At 54.7% G+C, this 13,273-nt stretch overlaps 1 protein-coding gene across 2 annotated transcripts; it reads right to left on the minus strand.

The window, feature by feature from the left end:
* Positions 1 to 254: 254 nt before the first annotated feature.
* On the minus strand, positions 255 to 13,273 carry ADISSP (adipose secreted signaling protein). Of its 2 annotated transcripts, none has more exons than XM_019733773.2 (6): positions 13,137 to 13,273; positions 6,260 to 6,376; positions 4,712 to 4,854; positions 2,176 to 2,314; positions 1,163 to 1,285; positions 255 to 928 (listed from the first exon to the last, which is right to left on the minus strand). In XM_019733773.2, the coding sequence occupies exons 2-6, from the start codon at positions 6,276 to 6,278 to the stop codon at positions 828 to 830; spliced, it is 525 nt and encodes a 174-aa protein (XP_019589332.1). In that variant the 5' UTR covers positions 6,279 to 6,376; positions 13,137 to 13,273; the 3' UTR covers positions 255 to 827. The 2 variants fall into 2 exon arrangements, with proteins under 2 accessions (XP_019589332.1, XP_019589333.1); XM_019733774.2 differs by lacking the exon at positions 13,137 to 13,273 and adding an exon at positions 12,694 to 12,776.

A 13,273-nucleotide genomic window follows, 5' to 3' on the forward strand; every position in this document is an offset into this window, starting at 1 on the left:
TTCAAGCAGAACTCCCCCCAGTCGGTAAGACCTCTCTGGGCTGGGCAGAAGGCTCCTCCCCATCCAAATCGAATTGGCAACTATTGCCAAGCCTAAAATGCACCACCTGTAGGTAGCTCTTCATAGGTTAGGTGCTATAATACCACACAGTGCCCTTGCCTCCTGAAAGAATGAGTTCAGCCAAACTGTTTCCTGGCCCATCTTTGAAGGATTGAGCATTCTCAGAGCCCCGGAGGACAAAAATACCACTAGCCTCTGGTATCCACTGAAAGTTTATTTCTTTAGGGTTTTATCCCAATCCGTCATTTAAAAACCAAGTAACACACCTGGGGGATAGGGGCTGGTAACTACACCTCCCTCCTACTCACCATGGACAGCAGTGGGAAAGAGGGAGAAGGCAGGTGGCCGAAACGAGACAGCAGCAGCAGTAATGGGGACTCCGACATCACAGAGCCAGCTCCCTCCTCTCCCAGGCTCTGGCTGCAGCTCCTATGGCTTGCAGTGGAGAGTGGGTTGAACCCACCCCAGGTCTTCCCCCCTTCCCCCTCAGATAGCCTCCTTGGGGGCTCAACCCATTTCTTCCAGCAGGAGACTGAGGCACATGGAGAGGAGGAAGTGGGAAGAGGAGGATGCAGGAGAGGCAGGGAGATGGCACAAATGAAGGCAGAGGTGAGGTGTGAGTGACACCGTGGCTTAGAAGCCCCTGGGCAATCCACCCCCACACCCACCCCAGGGAGGGACAAGGAAGCCACACCATCACACAGCATTTGGAGAGATGAGGTGGAGATTAAGGCTAAGGGGTCCCGAGGGGGGCCAGGGCGTGGGCCTCAGTCGAAGCCATGCCAGTCACTGTGCTCCGAGTCGTATTCTAGCTCAGCACCCACGCACTTGACACCGTCCAGCAGCATGGGTGTGCCATGGTGCCGGTCTGCAAGGCAAGATACAAGTCAGTATGCCAGGCTGGACCCCTGGTTCAACCCACTCTAAGGGGACCCCTCCACTTCCCCTCTGAGTTCTACCAGGGGGTAGAGAGGACCCACCAAGGAGGTAAAGAACCCCAGCCAGGGCAAGGATCCCTTTTTCAGATGGAGGAAGGCAGAAACCCCTTTGGGCCAACCTGGCACCTCCCTCCTCTAGCCAGATGCATGCTTAATGCTCTCACCCATGACTCGTGCCTGCACCAGCACACGCACACAGGTGCCGGCACCACCTTCACACGCGAGCAGCATTTCCTCCTTGAGGACGCCTTCCTTGTGTGCTGTGTACTCACACTTGATGCTGTAACCTGTCCGGGCAATCAGCACCTCCATGGCCTCCTGCCCCCACCCCCCAGCACTCACCACCCACCACCAAGACTCGCTGCCTCCTCCAAAGGAGCAACGATGGTCCAGGACCCATCCCCCCCAGGGCTGGGGCACAGGCCAAGGAAATTTCCCATTCTTCAGTGAGCTCCACATGCCTCCAGCCTGCAGGCCGCTCCCATTATGGCTCCGAGGGTCAAACTCAGGCTTCTAGGAGCAGGGCCTGCTGATCCCTCATAACAGCAGGCAAAGAGAGGGGGTGATGGGGAAAGGGGGTGGACAGGGCAGGCCTTGAGCATATCAGGTGGCAAGAGGCAAAGGTCTGAGGGGGTTTGCTCAGTTCACTTAAGGGCAATGTCATGAGGAGGAGGTTGGGGGACATGAAACAAGCTGGGGCTTCAGCACATGGCGGAACTGACACCCCAGCCTCTGAAGGGTGTGGGGGATCAAGTCAGCAGGGTAGGGAGAAGCAACCCCCTGCCCAAAGCCCAGGACTGGTGGGTGCTAGGAGGAGGCCACCTAGGGTTCCTGAAGCTCTGGCAGGTTTTCTTTCTTGTGGGACCGGAGGAAGGGAGGGCTGGAGGTCCAGACCCAGTTCCTCTGGCTCTCTTCATCCCACTGAGGAAACTGCCAGGCGATGGGCAGACATAGGCCTACAATGAGCCAATGGACTTGTCCCGGAAATGACGCCTGTGGCATGGAACCTACCAAGTTGCCACACTGCAAGCCCGTGTAGAGGCACCATGTCCCCAACTGCTGAGCTGCCCGTCCACCCTAAATGATGGGAAGGGAGCATCCCATGCTCTTGCTCCCACTCACACCCAGGCCCTGCTGGAGGAGGGCAGGCCTCCAGTACCCGGAGCAGAGGACGCACCTTCTGGGACAGGCATGACACTGAGGAGCTTGAGGTGCAGGCTGGGAACAGGTGCCTCTTTGACGTCCTTGCTCAGCCTGTGCACCGAGGGCAGAGTGAAGGTAATCTCATACCTGTGCAGGATCTTCAGAAAGCCAACCTGCAGCAGGAAGAGTCGGGGAAGGAGGCACCTTCACTTACAGCCTCGCCCTGGGCCTGCCCAGCTTGTGCCACCTATGATCCTGTGGGCCTCTGCACCTGTTTCCTTGGGGATCCCAGGGGGGCCTAACTCCCCCCACCACTCCAGCTGGTTCACACTCCCAGGCCCTTCCCCTAAGGACTGCATCCCCACAGCTCAGCCAGCACATTTCCTCAGTATCTGTCTCATGGGACCCACAGCTCTTCAGTGGCCCATTTTATAGACAAGCAAATGGAAGCCAGGAAATGACCAGCTTGAGGCCTCTTGACCACTCCTGCCACGAGTGGCAGACAGCAAGGCACTAGCCACTGCCCAAAGGGGAGGCTAAAAGTCCCACAACCTGCCCCCACCACTACCAGCACCTTCCCAGAGCCAACAGCCCAGAGTCAGGGACACTGGTTCTCGTCATTCATGTGGAGACATGGGCCAACACAGATTGCACAGGATGAAGGATGGGCTAGAGTTAGAAACACAGACATTAGACCAGCTATGTCAGTCCAGAGCTGGCCCAAGGCCTGGCACCAGCCATTGAACCCAGGCTCCTGCCTGCCCTACTGGCCTCTGAACCTGGATGCCTGCCTACCTGCCTGCCCACTCAAAGGCTCACTGTGTCCAACAGCGCTGACTCGGGGTCAAAGCAATTTCTGTTGTTCATACACAGTGCTTGGCAACTGACACCTTCTGGGATAGATGCCATACTTGGAAACTCCAGTTGTGTGAAGGGTCACAAGCCAGGGTGGTTGTTGAGCAGGTAACTGACCAGAGTGGCTGACCAGGAGGCCCGGGTGCGTGCTGTACCCACAGCTCACGTGCACATACTTCCCTGCTCAGTTTCAGGGACTGGACGGCCCTGTCCCTGGGGGCCAGTTGGATTGGCTGCACAGAGCAGTTAGCCTTTCAATGGGATCAGGCTGATGTCACTGTGTGATAAAGTTCAGTCTGTGTGGCTCCCATTGCAGGTGGAGGGTACATCTCTCAAGAGAGCTTTTTGGCTGGACCTGCCAATGGTAACCCTGGGACTCAGCTGCACCCCTTGCAGAATTTTCCAGGGGAAATACTCAGAGATGTGCAAAAAATACTCATCACTGCCCTGCCCTATTTATAACAGTGAAAAATAGAAACAGCCGTGACACCAGGAATAGGGAACAAGCTAAATCAATGACGATACATATAATGGAACACGAGGCCATTGTAACATCTCATGGAAAATTATTTACTGACAGAGGCAGGAGATGGTTCATAACAAAAGCAAGCAAAAAAACAGTGTTACACTGTGATGCCAGCTTGTTTTTGGAAACAAAGCTCAAAAAAAGAAAAGAAAAGAAAGCCAGAATGACACACATCAAAATATTAACCGTGGTTATTTCTGGATAGTATGAGTGTGGGTATTTTTAAATTTCTTTATAGTTTTCTCTATCTTCCAAATTTTCTCTAATAGACATGGATGGATTTTGCAATGGGAAGGAAGGGAGAGGGAGCTATTTTTTTATATTTTGGTGAATTCTGTTTATTCTCTTGGGGAAGTTATCAGCTGTAGAAAGAACAAGGATTTTTGAGTTTGGCAGAAATGGGTATGAATCTGGGCCCCTCCTCAGAGTGGTCTCAATGGACCAGATCCCCCTCCCTCACCCCTGTATCCCTGCTCATCTCTGGAACCCTGGCTTATTGTCCAACCTGAGTGCCTCACTCCCTGTCTCCCCCAATCCATTCCCTACAGAGACACCCTCCTGCCCCTCCTATGTGAATATGGGATCCAACAGTGTCCTTCCTGGCAGCTGGAGAAGCCCTATTGGAGGGTGTGTGAGGTGTCACCAATAGGTGAGGGCGATGCTTCACCAAGCAGAAAACATGGGGTGAATCAGCCAGAAGTCTGACAAAGAAGGTAAATAAAGTCACACCTTGTTATCAGCATAATTAGCCTCACACCTGTGTGACATACATACATGCTTCCATGTCATTCTTGCACCAATTCTATGGGGTGTGAATTGTCTTCATTTCAGAGAACAGGAAGCTGACGTGACCTGCCCAAGGACACAGAGCTAAACAGCAGACCTGGATCTGTACCCAGGCCTGTGGCCCCACAGCCTTAACACCCACATTCCAATGCTATTGTTCGGGTGATGCTGATAACAGCTCTGCTCTGCTCACTTTCCTCAAGTAACATTCTAAACGCACTCATCCCATTGCAATCTCACCACCTCCCACTTTACAGATGGGGAAACCAAGGCCCAGGGAGGCATAAAGACATGCCTATGAAGCAGCTTAGAGGAAATGGAACAGACAGACCCAGGAAGCCAGACAGGGCTGAGGAGGAGGTGGAGGGAGGAAGGCCGATGATGAAGGGAGGTGTGCACATACCTTGACCAGAAAGCTGCTGTCACTCTCCTGGGTGACCATGACGACTGAGTCATGGAGCTTCTCATCAAAGTGGACATGGCTCTGGGAGCCTTCTGCATCATGGCCTGCCGCAAAGCGGATACTCCGGACTCTGGGCTTGTTGCCTAGGGAGAGTGGGAGAGGGCTCCAGGGGCTGCAGGCTTCCTCTACCACCAGGAAACAGCTCCCTCTTATTGTCTCTCCACCCCCTGCAACTGCCCTTGACACTACTCAGCACCCACTGGCGAGGCTCCTTTCAGGGCAAGGACACATCCTACTGGACACAGGATCATAAGGCTTGAGGCCCAGGCCTCCCACAAAAAATACTCACCCTGAGAATGGGTGTCGGGGGGAATCAGGGATTAGCTAATATGACCCCTCACTTAGAGGGGATAAGGCTGCCACCAGAGACAGGAAGAGACAGTTCACCAGACTCTCAGGAGGGCAGGATCCAGCCCAGCCTCAGGCTCCATGCCCAGGGCTCTCCTCCACAGGACCAAGCTCCCCATCTCTGTACCTTCTCTTGCAAATATGTCTGTACCTGAGGCCCTGCCTGGCCCTCCTGATGACCCCAACCTGGTAGGGGTTGGGGACACGGACAGGAATGGGTTCTATGGGACCTCCCTGGGGGTGGGAAAAACAAAGGGGGCCAAAAGCCACACTGAACCCACCCACCTAGGAGAAGCTGCAGCTGCCCTGAACTCATCACTGCTCACTGGCACGAAAGATGGAAGGACCCAGTGGAGCCTCCTGGACCCTTCCCAGAGATGCCTTTCCCTCCTCTGCTTAACCCCTCACAAGGCTCTTAGCTGTCCCCTCAGGGGGGTCAGGTTCTCCAAAGCCAAGAGGCTGGGGGTTGAGACAGGCAGAGTATCAGAAGCTGGGCTGAGGGCCTAAGCTGGGGGAGGTCTATCTTGCCAAGAGCACGACCCCAGTCCTCTCTGGCCCCCACAGGCCCTAGGCCTCCCAAGAGCCCTGCTCGGAGTCCTTTAGGTGGGAGGGCCTGGGCTAGCCCTGTCCTGAGACCTTGGACACTCAGTGGAAGCCCAGGGGAGCCAGCCTGGCACTTCCACGTTCCCTGCTACGCCCCCCGACCTGACCCTCAAATCTCACCAGGTCTCCCTCGCCTAAAACTCTCCATGAGTCATTCTGGACTCTGAATGAAACCCAAATTTCTTTCCACAGCCTGCTGTGGCGCTACCCACCTTGCCAATCTCAGTGCTCACCCAAGCCCCTCATGCCCCCCAGTCCCCAAGTGGAACACGGAGGCTGGAACATGGGGACACAGGGCACACACCTCCATAGATCAGCACACCACGGAGCCAGCAGAGGTCCCCAGGTTCCCTGCTAGGGCTTGGGTGTGCCCCAGGACCTGGCACAAACACTGGTGCAATTACTGATGTAATTTGTCCTCACAATCACACACACACACACACACACAGCCAATGCAGGCCCCACATGCACCAATACCTCTCCCACCAGAACCCGCTGGAAGACCCTGCAAACCCCACTGGCCAGGAAGGCACTTACCCTTGTTGGCTGCAGCCATGGACGCCCTCCCTGTCACGGGGTGAGACACGCAGCTACTGCCGGACCCCGCCTCTCACACTCAGCAGTCTCCCATGCTCCAAGGACACCAGCAGGAGCCTGAAGAGGGGGGAGTGGGGAGGCATGGGTCAGGGCCACCCATGGCCTGAGAGCAGAGATCTCCCTTTAGGAAGGACCCAAACCCCTGCTGCTCTCAGCAGCCCAAGTGGTGCCTGGGTCCTCTAGCACAGGGGGCTTCTACCTCCACTACTCTACCCACACCCCACATTCACCCAGAGCCCTCACCCCTGCCTGACACCCTGCTGACCCAGGACCTGGCCAGCATGCGCTGAGCTGCAGCTTCTGGGTGTCAAAGTGCCACAACAGGACTCATGTGCCCTGCCCACCTGAGGCTGGTGGAAGGGCAGTCTGGAAAGGAGGTGACCTCTTTGGCACCTTCCAGGAGCCAGTTCTGGAGTTGGCGACCCCAAGGGCTGTACCCCACGCATCCAGAGGCCACATTATTAAAGTCACATCCAGTACTGCTGAGTTCAGGTCGAAGTCACCTGTACGCTCTGAGGGGAACAAGAATGGAGGCCCAAACATAAGATAACATGTCCTTGGAGCTTTCTTCCCGGTGAGAGATTAGTCAGGGCGATATGCAGGACAGGCACCTGTGGCGGGGTTGTTCCCCCAGCTCAGCTCCCCAAGAGCTAGCTGGCAGCCTCCAGGCAGGGGCAGTGGAAGGTGCCCCGAGGAAGCCTGTGTGAGCAGTTTGACCCCCAGTGAGCTGAGCTGGGACCATCTCAGCATCAAAAAGAATAATGAGTGCAACTGACGGAAACAGATGGAATACATAAAATTGGAGCATTCGCAGAGATTAGAAAAAAAGAGAAAGTAAAGCAAACAAACCCAAGCCCTCATTTGTCACTACTGACAGTAGCAATGCCCTAACTCTTTACTCTGAAAATTGGCAATAAGGAGAAATAATTCAGCCTGTCTCCCAGTCTTCCCTGAAATGAAATTGCCCTGGTGGTTAAAAGAAAGCTCTTCTGTTACAGAAGAATTCTCACTATTAAATAACAAAGGAATGACCAAATGCCAAGTAATTCTGCAACTCCCAAAGAACTCATTTACTGGAGGCAATGAGTCAGTGGATGCTAAACCAGGAGCGAAAAGGTTGACAGAAGTGGATGCTCACAGATGCTGCCCACGTTCCACGGACAGATGACCTAGGTTCTTAAGGGGAATGACAGAGTTTGCAATGGAAGAACGTGACACTAGCCAGTCAGGCACCCATCACTCGACCCTCACTCACAGTGGAACCTGACACACTGATGTCTCCTGGTGTGAGGCAGCACCAAGTCACAGCACCACTAACCAGGGCACAGCATCTGCCCAACAGGTCTAACCTGGATCTGATCAAGCACCTCACTCCAACTTCTGGTTTACTGAAAACACAGAGGTGAGAGGGACAAATTAAATGATTCCACGAGAAAAAGCAATGAGACAAACCCAGGAGGCAGGATATTCTGTAGGACAATAGCAACGGTTTTTGTTTGTTTGTTTGTTCCAAACTGCAAAAGGAAAAATAAAGGGGAGGTTGTTGTAGACGGGGGGGGGCAAAAAACAGGCTGTGGGGCTGCCGCCTGTTTTCTGTCGAATTTTACTGGAACACAACAGCACTCGTTTGCTTCTGTTGTTTAAAACTGCTTTTGCACTAAAGCAAAACAAGTTTGAGTAGTTGCCACAGAGACCACATAGCCTGTAAAGTCTAAAATATTTACTACCTGGCCCTTTACAGAAAAAGTTTGCCAACCACTGTTCTAGATTAACACACAGAGACCAAGAAGGCAGGATATTCTATGGGACAACTGACCTGGTTTATTCCACTACAACAGTTACAAGAAGAAAAATAAATGGGGTAGGGGGTTTCTAATTATCTACAAAAAATACACTTGGGAGAGAATTGGGAAGTGTGAATGGGACTGGATCTTAAATGACATTAAGAAATAAGAGCTGATCTTGGTTTGTGAGCTAATGGAATTGTATTCTGTAGAGAAATATGTCCTATTTTTCAGAGATACAGACTGAAGTATTTAGAGATGAGTGACCCATGAATGACCTTGGCTAGTCCAAGGAATGAGGAAGAGAAACTACGGGGGTGATGGCCCCACAGTCAGGAGCAAGGCCTGTGGGGGACATGACCCTGAGATCTTTCAGACGCCTTGCTGCCCTGGGAGCCGGCCTCACCTCCCTCCCCACTTCCCAGTGTGAGAAGCCCACCCAGGCCCAAGCCCTGCCTCATGGGCAGGGTGATGAGCTTGGGTGCCAGGAGCCCCCAGAAGCAGGCGTTAGGAGACGCAGGGCAAGGCAAGGCTTGGGTCTTAGGAATTCGGGAGCAGCCAGGGCACAAACAGCCCCAGGCCAGGACACACACCCCTGCCGGCCCCCACCATTGGAGGCTAGCTCCCAGGCCCCACCCAGGGAGGGGAACTATGCCCCCACTCATCTCTGGTCAGGGCAGCTCTGGGGTCTACCTCAGAAGGGCAGCCCCTTAGTCCTGGGATGCTCAGCTTGTCCCCAGGAGAGAGGCCTACGCCTACCCCGACCACTCCAGCCACCCTCTGAAGCTGTGGGCTCAGAGCATGTGAAAAATGGCCAAGCACAAGGGTACCAGGCCCTCTTCCTACTGAGACAGGTTAGCTAGCATGTCCCTAGGTAGACAGGGAGGTCCCTGGTGGAATAAACAAGACAGCCATATCCTAAAACTCCAGGTTTTGAAATCACTCCTCACTCCAGGACATAATGTAACAAGGCCTTGAGGTTAATCATAAAATTCCTTTTGGCCTGACAAACTGATCAGATCTGGTAAGAGTGGGTTACTTTGCTAATTCCTCCACAAGGGCCAGCAGAACAATCCTGGTAGACGAATTTCTTTAGAAGGCGCCAGTTCCCTTCTTCAAACAGCTCCCCTTCCCCAGACAGACAAGGGAAGGTATAAAAGTAAGAGCTTATGCCTCAGTCATGGGGCCAGCCACCCCCACTCGGGACCCCCTCCCGCTCGGGAGCTCTGACTCTTTGCTTTCAATAAACTATCGTCTTTTTAAAACTCTTTGCCTCTCCTGGGTCCGTGTTTCCATTCTTCGGTCTCACGAGACACGATCCCAGCCTACACCCAGAAACTGCCAGCAGATCCAACATCATCTACATCATTTGGGGAATCAGAGGAAAAATATTCTTCCATCATTACCTTTCAGAGAGGCTGCTCCAGCCACAACTCTGCAGCCATGGGGGGACGACTGCCCAATGCCCACAAGGTACCCCATCTCCCAGGAAGCCTGGGTGAAACTTTTAACCAGTGGCTGATAAGCAAAGGCTCCTGGGAAGTCTTCACAAAACACTCAGACCCAGTACATGCAGGGCCCCTCCCATCTTCCCCCACAACCCACAGCCTGTTGCCTGCTTGCCATCGCCCAGGTTGTCCCCTCTGCCTGGAACAACCCTGTCCCCCATCCACACCTTGGCCTGGGTCTCAGCCACATAGAACCTTTCTTAGGGACGCACAAACCCTACGCTACCCCTGCCCATGTCAGCATAGGCCTGAAAAATCTTTAAAAGGATCCCCTTTCTCACTTCTGGGATCATTTGATATCTATGTTCCTCACCTTACAAGGGCAGTGACTATTTTTGCCAAACCCTGTGTCCCCAGCACCCAGCCCAGCACCTGGCAGGGAGCACCTGTGTTCAGTTCATATTTATTAAATGAATGACCAAATTAAGGGGAGCCCAAGCAGGGGCCTTGGCTGGTCCCCCTAGGCAGTTGTGGGAGCAGTTCTCTTGCCGGATGCTCTCAGGAAGAGCCCCACCCTACTCTCTTAGCTAACTCAGGGCCTGGAGGGCACACCCCTCCCCCAGCTCAGAGGGTGGCCTCCAACTAGGCATTCTTCTAGCCTCGCCACAATCAGTTGGTGACCTGCCCATGCTGGCCTTGAGATGGAAAGCCCAGAGGGCAGGACCTGCATCTCAAGTTCAGCCCAGAGCTCAGAACACAGCTAGCAGAGGGGAAGGCAAGTGACTTCAGGAGCCCAGAGGAGGCTGAAAAAAGCAAGCCTCCTTTCTCCTGATAGTCGCTGTCTTCTGGAAGCCCGATTCTCATCCACATAATTCCTCATCAGAAACAAGGGGAGAGAGGGTATGGAGTCTCCTCCTGCTGCAGCGATGTTCACAGGAAGCGCTAGGCCCCTCGAAACCCAGGCCTCCTCCTGTGCCAGCCAAGTCCTGAGTCTGGCCCAAGCTGCAGTCTCCCAGAGCCTGCAGGGACATGATTAGGAGCATGGGCTCGAGTCCAACAGTCCAGGTTCAAATTCAGGCTGCACAGGCAGGTTACTTCACATCTCCGTGCCTCAGTTTCCTCATCTGTAACACAGGAATAGGCAGTGGCCTCTTCCTCAGAGGATTTGGTACAGCGGGTGCCTGCAGCTCTGTGACAACACTCCCCACTCCACCCCCACCTTTGCAAAAGCAAACCCCCAAAGACCTGGTTTCTGAAGCAACAGCAATTTCAGGGCAGCACTGGCGAAGGGGCACTTCAGGCCAATCCTGGAACATCCAGGAATGGCTCTCAGGGTGGGCCCCCGGGACTTCGGCCTTCTCAGAATACAGCTCAAGGGTTGAGGGGCCTCCCTCCCCATTCCCTCCTCCTCATGCCTTCCTCCTCCCCCACTCCCATGCCAGCCAGGTCCCCAGGGATTGCCAGAGAGCAGATTGCTGGAAGCCTACTGTCCCCACAAAAGGCAGATGTGAAGAATGTACATTCTGAGAAATGCCACCTCCTCTCAAAAAAAAAAAAAAAATGATACCCCTCCTTAGATGGGCAGTCAACAGGTCAGGGATAGGACCATGGACCAGTCACAGGATGAGGCGAGCTGGAAAGCTGGAACAAGGGCCTTTGAAAGCCCCTTTGGCTCTGTTACTCACAGGGCAATTGGAGGAAACTTCTCTCTGGGGGACAGAGAGCTGCCAGCTCAGGTCCCTCTCAGTTTTAGAGAATGGCTGCTTCAGGGTTACCCTTCTCCGAGGCGGGGGTCAGCTTGGTGAAGTGGAGCCTCTGGCATGAAGAGCAGGCCCAGGGACATGACAAGTGGACAGACAGATGGACAGACGAAAGGTTCTACAGGAACCCACAGTTCTCAGCCCCCTAGGTGCTAAATGCTACTGCAGGCTGTCCCATGCTGGTGCCCAAGGCTCTAGACTGGAGGGAGAGCCAAAATCAGTCTGTCCCTGCGTGGCAAGTAGAGCTCCAGAACCTGGAACCTTCTTGCCCTCTACCCCATAGCTGCACCCCTACACCACCTCTCTGCTTCAGGGGCTGCCCCCAACCTCTTGGGGCCTCATTTTTCATTTATTCCCCAATCCCCATTCTCAACCTGTTCTGGGACTTTCTGAACCAGGAATTCCACAACTGTCTACCCTCCCCATATCCCCAGCCCAGGGTTCAGTCCTGGCTTAGGCACTCAGCCCATCAGAAGCAATGTCCAGCCTCTCAAAGGCTCAAGCTTGTAAAAAGAGTGACCACTGAGGCCACACTGTTCTTCTGATTCCAGCAATAGGACTAGACAGACAGAGGGGCGCCCGTATACCTAGAACAATGCCTGGAGAAGCAAGACCAGAGGTCAGATGTGGCTGTGGCAGTTTCATATCAACTCAGTGTGGATGTGACTCCATTTCCTTCTCCCTCCAACAGGCCAAAGGTGCAAGGATAAGTAGGGGTTCTCTCTTTGTCACATATGGGTGGAGCAGGGGTGAACTGCACCCACACCATACCACACTTTCCTGTCTCCCCAAGAAGTGCTGCCCTCTGAGTCTGCCCAGCATCCCCTCCCCACAAAACCGCACTCCAAAACTTCAGCTAGAAGGTGCTTAGACCCCTCTAGCCTCCAGACTACCTGCCCCAACCAGGCCCTGCCCTACGCCTGTGACCCGGTGGTCCCAACAAGTAGAGGCCAGGAAGGGTCCATGGGTGTCAGCTGCCCCTGACCTTCAGTTACTCAGACAGAGAAACGCCCTCTCCCTACTTTCCAATACCAATATTCAAGAGGAAAGGCAACCCAATGTCTCCTTTCTCAGTCCAGCAGAGTCCCCGCTCACTAACAAGAACACTGCTCCAGAACCTAAATCGAATCCCTCCTGCAGTGTGACAAAAGGGAGGTGCGGGCCAAGTCCCCAGACGCACCAGGGCCTGGGTGTAGGACCCTGTATCCTCTCTCGCCTCCATCCCCGTGGGTGTGGCGTCCTCCATCCCCGCTCCATTCTCATCTTCTCCGAAAACAGATGCGGCTAGACGACCCCCTCACCCGCTCTCCCATCACACCTCTCCCTGGCTGCAAGGCAGCGGCTCTATACCTGAGATAACCCTGTGCCCTCCCCACCCTCACCTCTGTTGACGCAGTCTTTGGAGCCCGTACTCCCAGACATCATCGCCCTCCTCCCTGAGGGTGCCGAGGCATGCGAGGTTCAGAGAGGCTACTCGTCCAAGGTCACACAGCGAAGGGGTGGCAATAGCGGTGTGGGGGGGATGCTGACGACGCTGACCCCATTTACGCCCCCAGCCCTCACAGTGCCACACGTGCCCCCAACAGCGCCCCGCGGAAAACACCCCAGCTACACCACCTAACGGTCACCCGCGTCCCCGGGGCCTGACATCTCCCCAGCTCAGATGCCAGGGAGCCCTCCCGGGCCCGGCCAGGACACTGGAGCCCACCCCCTCGCCCCAGCCGGATGGGGTCTCATGCACAGGCTGCCTAGGATAGAGGCTCGACTGAAAGAGGATCTCCGCGAGCCTGGAGGAACCGGGAGGTAGCGGGAGGAGCAGTCTCACCGTGCGTTGCGCACCCCGCGGAGGAGCCGATAAGAACGCGGCTGCAGCGGTGGCGATAGCGGCGGCAGCCGGGGAATCAACGCGGTGCACGAGGAAGAAGCCCCGCGCCGCCACCGCCCGCCTCACGGGCACGCCCC

The sequence above is a fragment of the Rhinolophus sinicus genome, linkage group LG13 (assembly GCF_036562045.2).
Source record: "Rhinolophus sinicus isolate RSC01 linkage group LG13, ASM3656204v1, whole genome shotgun sequence".
Lineage (NCBI taxonomy): Eukaryota > Metazoa > Chordata > Mammalia > Chiroptera > Rhinolophidae > Rhinolophus > Rhinolophus sinicus.

Bases quoted from the DNA above. Each gene is read 5' to 3' on its own strand.
- ADISSP (XM_019733773.2), bottom strand. The intron at 1,286-2,175 runs GTGCGTCCTCTG...TTGCCCGGACAG, and splicing joins TGTCATGCCTGTCCCAGAAG to GTTACAGCATCAAGTGTGAG. The intron at 929-1,162 runs GTGAGAGCATTA...CTTGCCTTGCAG, and splicing joins GGTGCAGGCACGAGTCATGG to ACCGGCACCATGGCACACCC.